The 18,318-nt window shown below is 46.3% G+C and overlaps 2 protein-coding genes across 2 annotated transcripts; one reads left to right on the top strand and one right to left on the bottom strand.

Annotated features, from left to right (window-relative positions):
• Window positions 1–17: 17 nt before the first annotated feature.
• On the top strand, window positions 18–9,384 carry LOC311355300 (uncharacterized protein). Its single transcript, XM_084475058.1, has 17 exons — window positions 18–144; window positions 1,122–1,228; window positions 1,543–1,679; window positions 2,260–2,435; window positions 2,767–2,931; window positions 3,312–3,807; window positions 4,058–4,165; window positions 4,364–4,454; window positions 4,684–4,907; window positions 5,227–5,469; window positions 5,907–6,005; window positions 6,869–7,062; window positions 7,246–7,420; window positions 7,567–7,723; window positions 8,044–8,197; window positions 8,305–8,416; window positions 8,503–9,384. The coding sequence occupies exons 1-17, from the start codon at window positions 124–126 to the stop codon at window positions 8,664–8,666; spliced, it is 2,823 nt and encodes a 940-aa protein (XP_084331184.1). The 5' UTR covers window positions 18–123; the 3' UTR covers window positions 8,667–9,384.
• Window positions 9,385–9,562: 178 nt separating this feature from the next.
• abcf2b (ATP-binding cassette, sub-family F (GCN20), member 2b) lies at window positions 9,563–17,792 on the bottom strand. The gene is made up of 15 exons (XM_084475059.1): window positions 17,718–17,792; window positions 16,775–16,923; window positions 16,113–16,325; window positions 15,570–15,752; window positions 14,861–15,032; window positions 14,634–14,729; window positions 13,853–13,955; window positions 13,225–13,320; window positions 12,730–12,849; window positions 12,537–12,626; window positions 12,269–12,379; window positions 11,938–12,000; window positions 11,545–11,673; window positions 11,105–11,308; window positions 9,563–10,278 (listed from the first exon to the last, which is right to left on the bottom strand). Exons 2-15 carry the CDS (start codon window positions 16,914–16,916, stop codon window positions 10,162–10,164), a joined length of 1,839 nt encoding a protein of 612 aa, XP_084331185.1. The 5' UTR covers window positions 16,917–16,923; window positions 17,718–17,792; the 3' UTR covers window positions 9,563–10,161.
• Window positions 17,793–18,318: the final 526 nt, after the last annotated feature.

Genomic DNA, 18,318 nt, shown 5'->3' with positions numbered 1-18,318 from the left:
GTCAATCCACTAGTCGAAGGGGTAGAGGTCAGTTTTGCGTGATATGCTAAACGTTAAATTTAACGAAAGTGAATTCTTGTATTCCTCGCTGAATCTCGATTCATGCACAGCTAAAAAAGCAGCATGAATTCTACGGTTTCTCCGGTAAGTTCCAATTATAATTGCAGTCAGGCTAGCATTGTATTGCTATCTGCTGTAGCCTTTAGCCTCTTCTGTGCTGACATCCCATACGGTTACCTCAGCAGAAGTTATGCTAACCTAGCTGTTATGCTAACTTAGCTGCTGTACCAACAGCGTTTGTTATTGTATATATAGCGATAGCGATGGGACCGCAGATGTGTTACGTTATACAACGAGTTTATCCAATATAATAAGATTGGCCAGTTTTAATGTCAAGACTGACATCTAGTTGTGGCAAGTTACGTTTAACTTTAATGTGACATTATTGCCATAATTCAACTTTATTTATGAGTAGGTTTAATCAAATCATTTCTAACTGCACTCTAACCCTCCATCAGTTGTTAAAGGTAACGTTACATAACAATACACGAACACCTGTATGAAGGTAATTCGTTGAATTTTTATTTCTAACAAGAAAACATAAGCTCAAACTATTCTACAATGGAACACGTTTTTTTCATAATCAGCGTTTATGAATAACTATGTTACTTACTAGGGTAATGTTTAGTAAAAAACGTTTCAGTACCACTTAAATTATGTTATAACCAAAAGTTATTGCTCTTGGTATATCATTGAACATACCACAACACACCCTTGTGTGGACCAGAGTAATATCAAATATAATGCATATATTATGCTTTTAAGCACCTATGTTGAAGCCCAAAGCACTTTACAAAGGGTGTGAGTTGTTATGATGTTGTTATTGATCTTAGGATTGTGAAGCTGACACAGGACTTGGCTGAGGCCTTGTCGACGAAGCTTTGGCCAACGAGGTGCATGTAGATGATGTAGAGAGGGGTCCAAGTACAGAGCCCTGGGGAACACCTTAAATAGTTAAGGTTAAGGTTAGGTTATTAACGTTAGTAAATGGGGATGTTGAGTTGTATGTCACATGTTCTCATAGAGTTCAGAGTAGTAAAGCATGTGAACATGTGTTGCAGACTATCGGAGCATTGTTTGTCACTCTGGGTGAGATGGGATTCACCAAGGATCAGATCCAGTTGGCAGTGCAGGCGGGGCATTTCTCTGTTGCGGATGCTGCAGAGTGGTGAGTGTTCGTCTCTGTAATGGAAAATTACTGGTATTTGGTCTGGTGAAACAAGTGTCCTTGAATAAATGATAGCTCCATATTATCAAATGTAATGTTTCCCTCTGCTGCCATGGATGTAATGGGGAGTTTCCCCTCAGTCTTTCTCACACACATTCTGCCTGTATTCTCTTTGATCATGTGTTTGTACAATTCAACTGTAATGAGACTACCAGGTTCACTTGTCTGTTGATGGAAATCATTAGCATCAGAGTTACATCTAACCTTTAATAACCTCCATTTTGTTCATTAAACCCCATCTGTGTCAATAACAGGCTCTTGCAGGGACAGAATGTGCGACACAAATTGATGAAGCGGCCGTCAGAGCCGGCTGAATCAGCGTTCTCTGCCTTCAACCCTCCCAAGGACCAGGGAGGTCCCGGATCACATGGAGGGTCAGCTGACAGCGGAGGTATGACGCACCACACATCTAACCAGTCACATTGTGAGAGGAGTTTTGTCCTGGGTGCAAGCTGGAAAGGCAAGGTAAACATAGAGATCATCATAGTTTTATCCACATGCCAACTATTGTATTCCTAGCCAACATTCCTACCCTAGCTACTGTTGACATATTTTTATCAGTAAGTTTGTTGAGTTAACTTGCAATGGTCAGGTAAGGTAGCTAAAATACTGACATGTTGTTTATTGTTGTTTATTTATCATTGATAAGATCACAAAGGAATGTACAGCCGGATGGTGTACATTCCTCCACAGGATGGTGAAGTATTGGTGGTGAAGACACGGTGTCTATAGTGGACAGGAACGTTTATTGGTTAAGGTGTTTGACTCCCAGCCAAAAGGTTCTGGGTTCAATCCCCAATGTCTGTAGGCATCCTTGAGCAAGAGACCCTTACACCTCCCTAATCCTTAATGATATGTACCTAAAATAAATGAACTTATCTTTGGATAAAAGCGTCTGCTACATGACTCCATAGTAGATAGTACCTAACTCATCTTCATCCTCCTGTGTGTGTCTTTTGTTGTCTCCTCAGCATCTCGCTCGCTGACCCTGAGCTCTCTGTCCCCCCCCGGTGTGTCCTCCCCCTCCCCCCCTGATCCCCTGCCTCCCCTGGAGTCACGCATAAAACCCTCCCTGGGGGACTTTGAGGAGCAGCAGATGCAGCGCCTGGCCCAGGAGGCCCGTTCCGAGAGACGGCAGAAGAAACAGGTGAGACACATACACACACCTCAGTAACCCTGCTCGTGGGCACTTCAGCACAAACCCGCCAAAGCTTGTTTTGACTCCTCAAAATCACACCCCAATCACGTCTGTCCGAGCACTCTCTCCTGTGATATCACAAGAGGATGGATTTGAATGGCGATCCATATAAAACCCTGGTGGTGAAACAGGGGCCCTTTTAATGTGTGTGTGTGTGTGTGTGTGTGTGTGTGTGTGTGTGTGTGTGTGTGTGTGTGTGTGTGTGTGTGTGTGTGTGTGTGTGTGTGTGTGTGTGTGTGTGTGTGTGTGTGTGTGTGTGTGTGTGTCCCCTCTCTTTCAGGAGCGTGAGCTGGTGTTGAAGCGAATTGCAGAGGACCGCAAGAGTCAGCAGGAAAAGAAAAAGACTGCGTCATCAGCCGAGGAGTCCCAGACCACCAGGCTCCCCCCAGCCCAGAAGCTAGGGGGAGCCCTCCAGACCAACATGGACAACAACTGTATCCTCATGGTGAGGATGGACCTCAGACAAAGGGCGGCTGGGACCATGATGAGCAGACAGTGGCACCGGTTGCTTTATTGTTTTGTGTCTTCGGATGAGAAAAGATGGTGCTATATTAATCCCAGAACCGAGATTCAGGTGCAAGAGCAGAAAGAACATGATGGTCGTAGAAATTAAACAGACACAAAAGATGAAAATGAAAGCGAAACAACAACAAACCATAAATACAGAAAATATGTGTCCAAAATATAAAAGGTGAATATCAACATTTCAGACAGTTGAGGTAGACATTATTCAACTGTCAACATTTCAGACAGTTGAGTGTATGCTACAATATTGAAATTATATATTGACACTATACTTTCAATTTATTTATTGGGATGCTGTAGATCCGCCTACCCTCGGGCGAATCCATGCGAGAGCGTTTCCATGCCGACGCCCCCCTGCGGAGCGTGGTGGAGCACATATCGGAGCGACACCCGTCCCTTCCTGCCTTCTCTCTCCTCCAGGGGTTTCCAAGGAAACGCTTCGGGGAGGCGGAGCTAGCGTGCTCCCTGCGTTCACTGGGCCTCACACCCAACACAGCCCTCTGCCTCCAGACCACGCCCCCGGAGGCAGCCCCCCGCGACCCGCCCGTCCTCCTCCCGCCTGTACTCTCCCCGCTCGGGCCCAAGGAGGACCAGGAGTGCACCGCTGCTCCTCCTCCTTCCCCTGCTGCTCCTGCTCCTACTCCTTATGTTCCGGCCCAGATGGAGGAGGAGGAGGCAGAGATGGAGCAGGATGGCCCGCCTCCGGCGTTACCCCACCAGCAGTGGGAGGAGGCAGTGGCTTATGCCGGAGTCCCTGGAGCCCCGCCCCCTTTCTCCGGCCCCTCTCACTTCTGGGGTAAGAACCCGCCTGTCCTGTTTTACCTTCAGGCTTTCTGACCAATCAGGATGAATGAAGGATGAATCAATCATGGAAAATGATCGGTTATGGTTACAGCTTATGAAGGATGATACTAAGAATACAATTCTTTGTTTATTGTGCCTGCATTAGAATAAGATCAGGTGAGTTTGTTGTGCTGGAGAGATGGTTGTGGAAGTAGATGGGTGGGCAGTGATATGACGGTCCTGGTTCTGGTTGTGTTGGGAAGGGCGGGGTCAGAAGCTGGAAGCCGGAGAGGTCGCCGCCTCAGAGGAAGAGGATGGAGATGAAGAGCTGGAGGCTGACCAAGAAGAAGAGCCACCTTTCATGCCTAATGGTATTGCTATTTCTCTTTCTGCACTCTGTCTCTTACTATGGACCTCCAATATATCACTTATTTTTGTGCAAGTTACTTTAGAGGGGGAAAAAAATTATGTTGTTCGATTTTCCCCCACCTCCATTTTACACGTTAGTAACTGTGGGGTTTGTACCTTGGCATATCCTGATGCATCGCTGATGCTTCATCATGGTCCAGGGATGCCCAGGCTGCCCTTCCTCCCAGACAACAGGCTCCGTGGTGGGGTGGAGCCCCGCCACCAGTGGCCCGAGCAGGGCAACAGACTCCAGTGAGCCACCACAACACCCTGCAAATACTACATGTTAGAGATATGCTAATGCTACATTGTTGAGCTACGCTAATAATGCATTTTGAAACCAAGATAATGCTTTGTTGTAGCATATGCTACATAATGCTATTGTAGCATTATAAGTCGTAGCAGAAATATGCATGTATATTATGTGTTCATGCGTGTAAAGCCTCATCATGTGCCTTAAGGCCTGTCTGTGTGTCTCTAGGGAGGGCGTGATGGAGGAGGCGATGGGCCCAGAGGAGGCTGGGATGCGTGCGGGGCCGGGGGCTGCAGGCCTGGCTGCCGTGGAGCGCCTCCAGAGGGCGTCTCCGCAGGATGACCATCCAGCCCACCAGGGACTCCCCTCCCCACCCAAGAAGGCCTATAGAGCCCCCAGCGTCACGTCGCTATGTAGCATGGCCACGCGCGCCACCGCACAGCTCATGGCCGGTATGACGGCTAGTCCAACGCAACCAATGCCATTCGTAGTTCCCCTGCTATCACCAATCATAGCTCACCATAGCGCCACAGGAAACTGATTTGTAGCCTGCATGTAATGGCTTTGTAACTGACAACTGTAGCTCCACTACTATCCTACTAGCTGAACAGTAGCTCCACCGCCTTCTGAGCATAGCTCCACCGCTCAATGATCGTAGCTCCGACCGCTGGCTCGCTGTACTTGTACACTGTACTATTCGGTTCTTTAATGCATTGCATTAAAGCATTGGGCTAACCGTGCACCGATGTCTCTCCCCCTCTCTCTCCCCAGCTCCCAGCATGCAGTACAGCAGCAGCCTGGCGTGTCTGACCCCGGAGCTTGCCGAGCTGCTGCTCAGCCACATGGCCCGTGAGCGGCTGCTGCGGCCGCGCACCCTGGAGCTCTTCTTCGGCTGCCCGCTGCAGAAGTTTGTCCTCAACAGCTACCCTTACTCCACCAACGACCTGCTGAGGCAGCTCAGGGCCTTCCATGCCCTCAAGCACCTGAGCCTGGTCAACTCCCCACTCATAACCGGTACCGACATCAGCTATTGTTACTACCTCTGATATGACCTCTAGTTACTACCTATAGTAACTATTTCTGATATGACCTCTAGTTACTACCTATAGTAACTTCCTCTGGTTACTACCTCGGATATGACCTCTAGTAGCCACAACATCTAGTTACTACCACCTATATGTACTCCAACCTCTAGGTACTACAGCCTCTACTTGCTACCTATTCAGTTATCATCTCTTCTAAGACCTCTGGATACCCCTCTTTTTTTAAGGGGGCCCCTGTTTCACCACCAGGTGTTAGGTTCATTGGTCATTGCATGCCATTTCAAAATCTGCCTTCTATGTTCCCCTTGTGACATAACAAGTTGGAGGGTCTACCCAAATGTATGTATGATGGCTAATCCAATGGGTAGTTTTCCTACGTGCTGATTGGCTGTTTCTGTTTATTTCTAGACTCCGGCCTGTCTGTGCTGTCAAGTCTCGTCAAACTCCAGCACCTCAACCTGGCTTCCTGTGGGAAACTCACTGACTCCTGTCTGCAGTACATCACAGGTCTCTTTCTCGCCCTCCCTCTAACCTCCACAGCCCGGCTGGGAGCTGATCATGGGGCTGCCGGTTCTCCGGCCCTGCGTGCAGGAACGCAGGGCCCCAGCCTAAGCTGCTGTCTGAACTCCACTCCTCCAGCCTCCATGTGCTAATCCTTAAACAGCCTTTTCACCAAAAATAGAACAAAAAACATCTGAAAAAATCTGTTCTTCCACTTTGTTTATGTGGAATTAGCCTCCAAAGCTAAGTAGAAGAAATCATGCGTAATGCTTACATGGTGTAATTTGGTTGGCACGTAATCTTGATCTGAGTGGTGATCAGTATGGCTCTATTGCCTGGCCCTCAATGACAAGTGAAAAATTACAACTATACCGCTCATAAAAAAGGAACATAAACGGCTGTCTCTTGCTACAGTTCCCAGTCTACCTTAAGCAAAATGTCTTACTTAATGCCTTTTAAAATGAACACATCCCCTAAAGGGCGACAAAGTAAATGGTAAACCTCCACAATAAGGCCATCATAAATTAACCTGAAAATATGGCTGCAAAGACAAAAGATGTGCAGGTAACCTACGATGAGGGCCTCCCTGGACTAAAGTGAATTGGCCTTCATCTCCCCTAGCTGGTGTGTAGAACCAAGATGGCCACTAGGTGAATATTGCTGTGTTGCTGTGCAAATGGATTCAGGGGTAGACATTAGACGGCAGACCAGGTATCATTTTAGTGGACAAGAACAGGACTATTTGTTTGTATTTCTTGTGCCGCCCTGAATGTGCAGTCTGTCTGCCTGAACCCATGTGAACGACCGCATACGGCCCATAGAGATGTCGTTTACAGAACCTTTACTAAAGTGTGTGTCCCGCTGTTCAGGCCTGAAGAGCCTGACTTTCCTGTCCCTGGACCAGACCAAGGTGAGCGACGCGGGGATGCTGCCCTACCTGCACTCGGCTCCTGCCAGCCTATCACAGCTCAGCCTCAACAACACGGCTGTCACAGAGGCAACGCTGGCCACGCTGCCCACCTCCACACCACACCTACGCTTCCTCAGCATCAAGCAGACCAAGGTAGGAGAGCCCAGAGACCAAGTAATACTGATACACAACACTGACACTATTTGGTACTAGACTTTATGTTTCACTCAATGCATTGATATCAGAAGCTATCAAATGCTATCAAATGATAGAAACCTATGAATCATGTTAATGATCTTGGTTAATATTCTTAATGACACCCTCCCTTTCCACCAGGTGAGCGACGTGTCTGCGCTGACAGAGCTGCTGCACCTGCAAACGCTGTACCTGGACGGGACCGGTGTGACGGAGCACTCCCTAGAGCCACTGGCCCGACACCCCTCCCTGGCCGCCCTTAGCGTGGCCGGGATAGCCGTCCAGGACCCCGACCACGCCCTCCACCTCATCTCAGGTGAGGCGGAAAACATGGAGGTGGAGTTAATCATGAGAATAGCAGCAAAAGCACAAAGTTGGCCAATGCGTAGAAAGGGAATACAATCTGAGGTCTCAAGGTGCATGAATGACATGTAGAAGATACTTATGAAGGCACATCCCCAGGTCTGAGGCTGAGCCAGCTCACCCTGCCTGGACGCCACTCTGTGACGGACAGAGGGCTGTCCTTCCTCGCCAGGCTCACCCTGCTTACGGAGCTGGACCTCACCGACTACACCAAGGTCACGGACCAGGGAGTCAGCCAGCTGGCGTCCATGACCAGGTAACACAATGGTACTAACATCCTGGTACTAACATACTGGCCAGGTAACACTATAGGTACTATACTGCTAACAGACTTGTACTAATGTACTGGTAATATACTGGTAGTATCATACTGGTACTAACATACAGGTTATCTGCTGAACAAATGTCACTAGTAGTAACAGACTGGTATACCAGTACTGATATACTTTACACTGATGAATTGGGGATACGATCAATGACTTTAATGGTCCACGTATGAAGCAGTTCTCTCCTTTATTAGAACAGCGCGATGCTCCACATGAACGACGTGTAACCATCTGCTGTCCCTCCCTGCAGTCTGAAGAAGCTGTCTCTTAGCAACACGGGGCTGACGGACGCAGGCCTGGCCCCCCTGCGGAGCCTCAGGGAGCTCCAGGAGCTATGTCTGGACCGCACCGCCGTCACCAGCCGGGGCGTCGCCACGCTCATCACCTGCCTGCCCCACCTCCAGGTAACTCCTCCCACTAGACCCTTGAGGTGGTAAATAGATTTCTAATGAACCAGTTGAAATCTATCAAGCACCAATCTGAAAGCACCAATCTGACTTGCATTTCCCAGGTTTTGGGGCTGGCCTGCACGCGTGTGGGCGACTCGGTTGTGCGGAGGGGTCTGGTTGGCTGCAGCCAGCTGATCAAACTCAACCTCAGCCGGACACGCATCACAGATCGTGGTAGGTCCAAGCCCCCTGCCACAAAGAGTCCTCCATCTATTGAAACCACAATGCCAGGCTAAAGGCTAATGCTCCATCCCCCCCAGGTCTGAAGCTTCTCAGACACATGCACCTGGCACAGGTGAACCTGGACGGCACCGGGGTTACCATGACCGGCATCCTTTCACTGAAAAACATCAGCAGCGTCCGCGCCAGCAACACGTGTGCCATCGCCCCCGACGACGTCTCCGACGACGACCAATCCCAGTGAGGGCTAAGGGGCGTCAGACCTGGCTCTCATTGGTCCAGATGAACCCTACTGCACCACATATTTAAATGCAAACGTTGAAGGACGGCCCCTTTGAAGGTTGAGACCGGCGTTGTTCTGTAAATTCTTATTGTTAACATAACGAGATGACCACATCCAATCACTTATCAGCGGACTTCGTTTTTGGTGATTAATTAGGCTAATGAGTGAGCAGAGGAACTTGACTTGCTTTTAAATAGTTATGCAATTAAAGAATGTATTGTGCTCCGTAAAAGGATGCCTCTAGCATATTGTTTTTGGGCAACAGTACAAAGTCTAGACCATGGAAGGTTATCCTATCTGCTGCCGGAGGACAAGGAGCAGGAACAACGTGTTGGTTTGGTTTACATTGAGTATAAGAAAAAGATCCCCTCTGGTCTTAAGACTTCACTGCACTGTTTAAGCAGCAGCCTGGCAACCATCCCTTGGCCATGAGTACTGCGCTTGAATCTAAAACAGGGCCGCTTAACATTTACTCCAACACACGCGTGTTACAACTTCCCATATTTAACCCCTCCTGTCTGCAGCTTCTAAAGTCTGGTCTAGGAACAGATGGAGCAGCATCTGTTTAACATACATCTAGTCTGAATAACCGGTATACTCATTTTACATGTAGTCAGAACATCTAGCTAAATTAAACAGCAACCTAATATTACAAAGCAGCAAAGAACATGTCTTCACTATCCTTTTAAAATTGTTCAATTTCTAATATGTTTACAGCTTATATCAAAGCGGATGACCTGTTGGGGAGTAGATTCTTGTTCATCTGAAATGACTAGCGATGACGTGAGCTGAGTATACACATGTCCATCCTCACCTCCAGAGCAAAAACTCACAACGTTTTTAATGTTTTGTTTACAGAATTGTTGTAAACTATACTTTATTTTCAGAAAATGGTTATTTTTGGATGCGACCACTGTTCGGGTACATTTACAAATAGAGCATAATGTGGAATGAATAAAGTCTGCATTTAAATCTGATGTGTTGATTCAAGAATCCATTAACTGAACATAATGTCCAATTAAAAATTCTGTTGCGTTTTTATTTCAGACAAACCTTTATTGCATCATTTACAATGTTAAATAAGGCATAACTGCTGTTTCAAAGAAAAAAAAAAAAAAAAGAAGACAACTTTTAAATATCATTAAATGACCTTAAAGCCACTCCATACTTCAGGGAAAACCAATCTTTTCTATGAGGACAGCACAATGGAATGTGTTCCAAAATGCACTGCGATGCTTCTGGTAAACCAGAAGCATAGTGCAGCTTGAGGTGAGGAAGTCCCATGTCGAACTGAGGGTAATATTAGGATGTATAACAGACGTGCCTGTGTTCAAGATGCTTCTTTTACAGTACTGAAACATCGACCCGGCCCAGCACCACCCACCCATGATGCACCACGGGTGGGCGAGGCTTGTGGATATGATGGTGGTGGTGGTGGTGGGGGGACGGAGCCGTGTTAGATATCATGCTGTTGCTTCTCAATGTTGGCCTTGAGGTGTTCCTTGTAGGCCAGAATGTCCCTGTTCCACTTGGTGATGGTCTGCTTCTCACACACCCAGATCTCCTGAGCCACCTAGACAGGAAGATACAAAACAATTAGCCCCTTTACTTTTAACCCCTTTACTAAATAAAAACTGCCAACAAACCACTTCTTGTCAAGACTTGACACAAGGAGAGCAAAAATGTATTCATTTCTGGTTTAATTAACTGACAGGGTATACATCTTGTCTAACAATTTAAGGTGGTCATATTGTTTTAAACGGGAAGCCGACAGCATCGGCTTCTGTTGTAGTACATCACAACCAAAGTTAGTTGTGTAATTGAACAATTAGTTCACACCTCATAGTGGCGCAATGTTAAAATGTATGAGAGGATTTCCTTCCTATTGTGACTCACCGCTAATTAACGGTGAGTCATTCACGTTAACAGGAAAGATTGAGTCATAGTGGGCTGTCGGCAAGTCTACCGACGTCACAATCAAACTAAACCATCTCTACCATTACCATCCCTAACCTAAACCAAATCATCAAACCAAACACCTGAACTTAAACATCTCTAAACTAGGTTAACTTAGGTTAACCTTAACAGTTATGTAGGGTTGGTTGCTGACAGTCCACCATGTCTTTCCTGTCAATGTTCATGTCCAATTAAACAAAACCATTTCTAACCCAACAACTAAACCAGCTCTGACCTTATACCCAACATAACCATCTCTTAACCAATACCTAAACATAACCATAACCATCTCTCACCTACCTAAACATAACCATCTGACCTTCTACGTAAACCTAACTATCTCTAACCAACGGCCCAACAGTCCAAATTTCTCCAAGCGAACCATAAAAAAGGTAAAGGGTATTTCAAGTGCATCAGAGACCAGTTGAGACCAGGTACCGTACCTGCTGAATAAGCCTGAAGTCGTGGCTAACCAGCATGGTGCCGCCTTCGAAGTCGTTGATGGCGTCTGCGAGGGCGTCGATAGTCTCGATGTCCAAGTGATTGGTAGGTTCGTCCAGGAAGAGCAGGTGGGGGTTCTGCATGGCCAGCCAGGCAAAGGACACGCGGCACTTTTGGCCATCAGACAGGTTCTCGATGGGGCTTGTCTGGACACACAACAACAAGTCTTAGCCCTCAACATTCTTTCGTATTGGTTTAAACTACTGGTTTTATTGTGGGATTGTGCAATTTATAATATGCTGTAGATATTTGATGGTTCCTTTCCTTTACATTTTTTGAAGGGGAAAAGTTCCTTTATGTGAAAACAACCTGATTGATGATTCGTAACCAACTGTTTGGGAACCATTATATTGTTGGTATCCTCTAGAGTCTCCATGGTTACCTGCTGCTTGCCCGTGAGTCCGTAGCGTCCGATGATCTTCCTCATCTCCTCCCGTTCTTTGAATTCCGGGTAGCACTTCATCATGTAGTCCAGAGGAGACAGGTCCAGCTCCAGTTGTTCTGTGAGGTGCTGAGGGACCGACACAGGGAGAGACTCAGAAGGGCGGCGACAACCATGCTAAATCTACACCTTTCTGCAACCACCTCTAAGCCTGCACTCCTCCCCACTCAGTCTGGGGAACATTTTACCTTCAGACCCATTATCCTCCTCATTTTCCTCACATGACAGTTGGTACCCATTACACTTTTTACAAAGTGGTTTGTGCTTGGTCTAATGCAATGTAAAATAATGTGGCCAATCACAATCAGGAGGTTAGTAAACAAGGTCTCCTACCTGATGGTACCTGCCGATCTTCACATGGGAGTTCTTTCGGATCATCCCGTCTGTGGGAAGCAGCTACAGAGAAACCACAACAACCAGGTTCAACATAGAAGACGTCACAATGGTATGATCCCTTTGGATGCACAGTTCAGCTAGCAATGGGTTTGATAGTTTGGGTTAAAAGTTGAGAATCTAATCAGTCTAGTGGATACATCCCATGACTGCATTCTTATCCGTTTACGATGTCTTTGCATTTGCCTGGATATGGGCAACATTGAGATGAAGGATAACGGCTCTACCATAAAACTTAACAGACAAGATAATGGGTTGGTGCATTCCTTACCTCTCCCATGAGGAGCTTGAGCAGGGTGGACTTTCCCGCACCATTAGGTCCTACCAGGGCCACACGCGTGTCCAGGTCGATACCAAACTCCAGGTTTTTATAAATGTGAGGCTGAAGAGGAGACGAGTACAGATTAAAATAGAATATGAACAATACTGGAACTGGGGGGGGGGGGGGGGTGGACACACACCGTGATAAAGAGATATGGAGAGAGTGAGCGGGAGACAGATGGAGAGGCAGAAAGAGGGTCAGAGAGAGACTATCTTACCGAGTTGTCACTGTATCTGAAGCTCACGTTCTGAACCATAATTACAGGAGGAGGGATCGTCCCACAGGCAGGAAAACTAAATGACAGCGTCTGTAGGAGAGACACAGGAGTTAACTTCTACTGTAGAAATATAAAACACAGACCAAAGCAAACAGGATATACTGTATGAATATTAAGAGGAAGAACTTCTCACCTTGTCGCTGACCACCTTCTCAGTCAGGCCGGAGGCCACCATCTTCTGCAGGGTCTTCTCTTTACTCTGGGCCTGCCGGGCCAGCTTGGCTGAGCCGTGACCAAACCGGGCTATGTAATTCTACACAACACATGGGAAGTACAGGTCAAACTACAGACAGGTAGCAGAGCCATATTGAAATAATTCACCAAAGATTAACATTTTAACCAATAAAAACTTTACAAACTCTCAAGTTATGCTGATGAATTACAAAAAGCAGCAGCCACTGCCTGCTTAATTCATCAAAATGTACCTTCAACAAATTCAAGATTACATTTAAATTAAAGATGAATGAGTTGCTAAAGGCAATGAAATGTTTGAATTCCTATTAACCTTTAAGCAGCTCTGTATTTAAAGTAAGTTTTAATTGCTTAATATTCAGATTTGTATGAAATTAATCAGGAATAGGTAATAGGAGGTGCAGTACATGGCCACCACAAGGGGTGCCCCTCTTACCTTCATGTGTGTTATCTGGTCCTGCTCCCAGTTGAAGCGCTTCATCTGGTTCTCCTCCAGCTCCTCCCTGGTCTTCATGTACTGGTCGTAGTTACCCTGGCAACACACATGCAACACACAACTTTCTTATGGTGTTGCACAGAACCACAGGAAATGCCTCAAAAGGCCACGCATGTATGGAGTAGAAGGGTGAGGATCTCTACTACAACTTGTTTTATGGAGGGGACATCCATAATATCAACCTTTATCAAGACATCTGCTGTAACAGACAGCAGTATAGTAATAGTGGCATAAAATAAATATTACTGAATCACTTGACATTATTCACCTATTTTACAGATCCACACAACAAATGCATCACTTTTCATTCTCTGAAATGGACATAACACCACAATCAGATTTAAAGAGGTTCAGAACACTGAGCAGTATACAAGGACATAAACAACCCCTTTAAAAAGTATTTTGTTCATGTGTGATTTATTTCAAAAGTGGCGTCGGCTTCGTTCAAATTATGTTCTTTTAAATTACACACATTGTATGTAGATTTTAGAAGTTGTAGGCCCCACCCCCTAGGTGAAACGACACTACCCGAGGGCGGGCTGTTCCGTCGTGAAGCAGGAGTACTCACGGTGTAGTATTTGAGTTTCCTCTGGTTCAGGTGCATGATGTTGGTGCACACGCCGTTCAGGAAGTCTTGGGAGTGGGAGATGAGCACCAGGATACGTTTGAACCTTTCAAAAGAAGAGCAGAACAGAGGGAATCATATTAGACATTTAGGAGATAATATTCATGTACATAATTTATAATCTAGACCGGTGATAAAGATATGGTCGGTGTGATGTTGAGGGAGACCTGTACTATCCAGCGGTGTGTGGTTTAGAGAGACCTGTACTATCCAGCGGTGTGTGGTTTAGAGAGACCTGTACTATCCAGCGGTGTGTGGTTTAGAGAGACCTGTACTATCCAGCGGTGTGTGGTTTAGAGAGACCTGTACTATCCAGCGGTGTGTGGTTTAGAGAGACCTGTACTATCCAGTGGTGTGTGGTTTAGAGAGACCTGTACTATCCAGATGTGTGTGGTTTAGAGAGACCTGTACTATCCAGTGGTGCGTGGTTTAGAGAGACCTGTACTATCCAGTGGTGTGTGGTTTAGAGAGACCTGTACTATCCAGTGGTGTGTGGTTTAGAGAGACCTGTACTATCCAGTGGTGTGTGGTTTAGAGAGACCTGTACTATCCAGATGTGTGTGGTTTAGAGAGACCTGTACTATCCAGTGGTGTGTGGTTTAGATGGCCCTGTACTAACCAGAGGTGTGTTATAGAGAGGAGGTGTGGTTTAGAGGGACCTGTACTATCCAGAGGATAAGTGTGATGTAGAGATATGGTAGCTCTGTGGTTTAGAGGGACTTACGTCTTGAGCTCCTCCTCCAGCCACACGCAGGCATCCAGGTCCAGATGGTTGGTCGGCTCATCCAGCAACAACATGAAGGGCTTGATGAACAGAGCTCTGTGAGAGGGACATAAAGACAAAGAGATTTAGAAACCTGTAGTCTTGTGTTTTGCACCATGCCTTTGAGATGTACATCAATACACTGTCAATATTGCTATATTATAGATCCATTTTCTGTGTATTCACACCTGGCTAGAGCGACCCGCATCCTCCAGCCTCCACTGAAGTCCTTGAGTTTCTGGTTCTGCATGGAGGCGGTGAAGCCCAGGCCATGGAGGATCCGGGAGGCGCGCACAGCAGCCTTGTCCGCATCCAACTCCTCCAGACGCTCGTACAGCTCCATCAGCTTCTCACACTCAGCTGGGCAGAGAGGAGGGATTAAAGGCTGTGTTAGCCAATCACGTTTTATCCATGGTCTGTTCACCAATCCCTGGTAATCTACCTGTTAGCCAACACCCTACTTGCCTAACTGTTAGCTGTGAGGCAGAAAAAGGTTTGTGGATGATACAATGTACTAAACTATCTTAGTCTACAGTTTAGCCTGCTGCACTTTTGCCATTTCATTGTACCATATAATGGGGTTTACCGTCATATTATATAGAGAGGGAAAGGGACATAAATTGTATTGTGTTTTTTTTTTTTTTTTACTTTGCCATTTTGACAGCTGAGTCTAAATTAGGAAGCCCACAACAACTCAACAAGGACTTCCTGAACTACAGAAGGACTTCGCCATTTAGGTTTGCCATCTGACAGCTGAGCCTAAATAAGGACGTGCTCAAAAGGACTTCCTGAACTAGGCAGGCCTTCCTGAACTAGGCAGGCCTTCCTGAACTAGGCAGGACTTCCTGAACTAGGCAGGACTTCCTGAACTAGGCAGGACTTCCTGTTGGAACTCACAGTCCTCGCTGGCAAGCCTCTCAGCCTCCTTCTCCAGCATGATCCTCTGCTCGTCCACCTCCATCACACATTGCAGGGCCGTCTTCTCGCTGGGAGCCATCTCGCGGGTCAGGTGGTAGATGTCGATGTGCTCTGGGATGGGAACCTCACGCATGCCGATAGAGGACAGCAACATTGACTTTCCTGAGGACACAGGAAACACAAATAATGAGAAACACTGAGATCCATTAATGCGTGTTAGCAGGGGAGAAAGACGATGAAACCACGCACTGATGCTAAAAATGAATTCACAGGAATGAATGATGCCTGGATGATAGTGTTCACCGAGTGCCCCGTATCCTGAATCTAATTATAGTCGGGGCAAGTGAAGCCACATGGTCCAGATGTGTCAACAACAATTTTATTAAATTCTCATTAAATCAGACGTCTTCTACCGAAAGAGACTTGTTGAAGATGCCCATCATTCAAGTATTCCAGGGCCATCATGACTTCCACACGTTCTCCAATTTGCCTCGACCAACAGACTCTGAACATTCTAAGTACCTGTGCCGTTGAGGCCGATGAGGCCGTAGCGACGTCCGGAGTTCAGCTCCAGGGTGGTGTCTGACAGAAGCTCCTGGCCGTGGAAGGTGAGAGACATGCTGCTAATGTGGACATCAGTGCTGTTGGGGTGGGAGGACAGCACGCCTGTGGTGGCACGGGACTCAGCCTTCTTCAGCTCAAACTCGTCTATATGCTTGCACAGGCCGTCCACGACTGCAAAAAGAGCACAGTCAGTGAGTGTGTCTTAACTGAACTGTATTTATTTTCTGCTGACACAAACTTCCCATCCAAGATGAATTAAGTGCCATCTTTCTCTTATCACCTAGCATCCAGACTAGCTGCTAGCGATACCAAGCATCCAACTCCAATTATATCCGAGGACACTTAGTGTTGCTAAGAGACTAGACACTGCCTAGGTTATTTAGTACAATATTGGGATGTCTCCTCCTGGTTGTAAGTCACAACAAAATGTGCCTCCATTTAATTTAAACTATACATTATAAATATTAGGCAAAATTAAACAATCTATGATTAATACAGTACATATGAATCAAGATGATTCAAATAGTAAAATAGTAAAATAATAGTAAAATAAAAAAAAATCACCACCAGGATAATTCATTTCTAACTGTAATGAACAACGCATTTGAGTTTTCTCTCACCGCTGTCAGTTCCATTCTGATGGCCCTCGGCGGACTCGCCGTCCCCTTCCCCGTCCAGCTCATCGGCCTTCTTGGGTCTATTGCGGGCCTTGGCAGCCTCCTTCTTCTTCTGCGCCTTCTTCTTGGCTAGGTCGGATGGCATCTCTGTGCTGGATTTGATAGAAGCACAGTCAGATCGGGCGTATGTAGACCGTTGGACTCATGTAGTGACTTCAACTTGTAAGCGTCCCTGCTTTTCTCCGGACAGTAGCCGGCGGATGTCACATTCGAAGTTTAGGTGAACGCGGAATTACGAAGCAAAAGCCGGTTGTCACGGTCAAATTCGCCGGTAACGATGCTCATGTGAAATGAATGACGGGACTAACAGTAATCCTTCCGTTACGGATTTAGGTGTTTATGTAACAAATCGAACATATTAAGATTCGATTGGTGACATTAAATATATCCTCTCCGTTCATTATTAGTGTAAACTACGCAGTATCGCCGTGTCTGTGGTCCCACCTGCTCGCACATTGTGTTCAGTAAAGAGCTAACCCGCGAGCTAATCAATTAGCAAGCGGCAACGAAACTAACGCTCATCTAAACATCGTTAACACCGGTCAAACATTGTATTGAAACAAGGACAGTATCACACCACTACACACGAATGAGTAGGTTTACCGTTATGCACACACAAACGTAAACGCGCTGAACAATGTCGCAATGTACCGCGTCGCTCACTAAAAGCCGGCCTGGTGGTGCCAAGTTAGCGGCTGTTAGCATCTCAAGGCAGGCCACAGCTACATGGCCTGCTAACGCTGCCTTGCCACAAGGCCCCGGTTCTGACAGTGATCAAAACTGGCAAACTTAGAAAAAAAATAGCTTTTTAAAAACCCCACCCGATATTGTCATTTAGAAATAACGTTGACTTATTCCACTTAAAGCCGGTAAACGTTATCCGTACCTGTTAGATGAGCGCTGACTTCGGAGCAGTCTGATGTCTCGTGTCTACTTTTTGCCGGTCGACGACGAAGCACCCGGCGGCAGAGAAGCCGTATACTGTCAGGAAAGACCGTATTTGGTCAAGAAGGGAGGGAACGACCCCAGGACCCTCCCCTCCTCGTGGGACTGCAGTACATTTCCTTTTTGCCACCAGGGTTAAGTTTATTAATAAGTAGGCTACATATCGACAAGGAGAAATGTATGAAATTTAAGAAATGTATGCATCCATAGATGGATAGTGGAGAACAGGGAATAATAATTAATATATTACGGATCCATGTTCAATTGGAATATATGTATATTGATATATATTTGATATATTTCAGATGAAAGCTGAATTATTTATTTGGAATTGAGTTCAGAAATAACTTAAAAGATAAAAAATCTGCTACATTTGCCATATTTGTTCACTGTACACCGCCTCTTATTGCGCACCGGCTTCATTCAATCTGACCGCCGATTAATAGAGGTTTATTTATAATGGTAGACAGAGCCCCCCGGTGTGAGGTCTGGTGACGTGTCTGCCGGTGGATTTCCAGTAGACTCACACGCACACACGCACA

The sequence above is a fragment of the Micromesistius poutassou genome, assembly GCF_964030765.1.
Source record: "Micromesistius poutassou genome assembly, chromosome: 11".
In the NCBI taxonomy this organism is placed as follows: Eukaryota; Metazoa; Chordata; class Actinopteri; order Gadiformes; family Gadidae; genus Micromesistius; species Micromesistius poutassou.
The sequence above is the reverse complement of the archived record's forward strand: the minus strand, read 5'-3'. Positions and strand labels throughout refer to the sequence as shown.

What these genes read in the sequence shown, in the direction of transcription:
- LOC311355300 (XM_084475058.1), top strand. Translation starts at nt 124, where the DNA reads ATGAATTCTACGGTTTCTCCG. An exon ending in AGGGTCAGCTGACAGCGGAG is followed by an intron (nt 1,680 to 2,259) that starts GTATGACGCACC and finishes TTGTCTCCTCAG; the next exon opens with CATCTCGCTCGCTGACCCTG. An exon ending in CCTGCCTGCCCCACCTCCAG is followed by an intron (nt 8,198 to 8,304) that starts GTAACTCCTCCC and finishes TGCATTTCCCAG; the next exon opens with GTTTTGGGGCTGGCCTGCAC.
- abcf2b (XM_084475059.1), bottom strand. Translation starts at nt 16,916, where the DNA reads ATGCCATCCGACCTAGCCAAGAAGAAGGCGCAGAAGAAGAAGGAGGCT. An exon ending in TCAGAATGGAACTGACAGCG is followed by an intron (nt 16,326 to 16,774) that starts GTGAGAGAAAAC and finishes CTCTTTTTGCAG; the next exon opens with TCGTGGACGGCCTGTGCAAG. An exon ending in GACTCACGGGCAAGCAGCAG is followed by an intron (nt 11,309 to 11,544) that starts GTAACCATGGAG and finishes TTGTGTGTCCAG; the next exon opens with ACAAGCCCCATCGAGAACCT.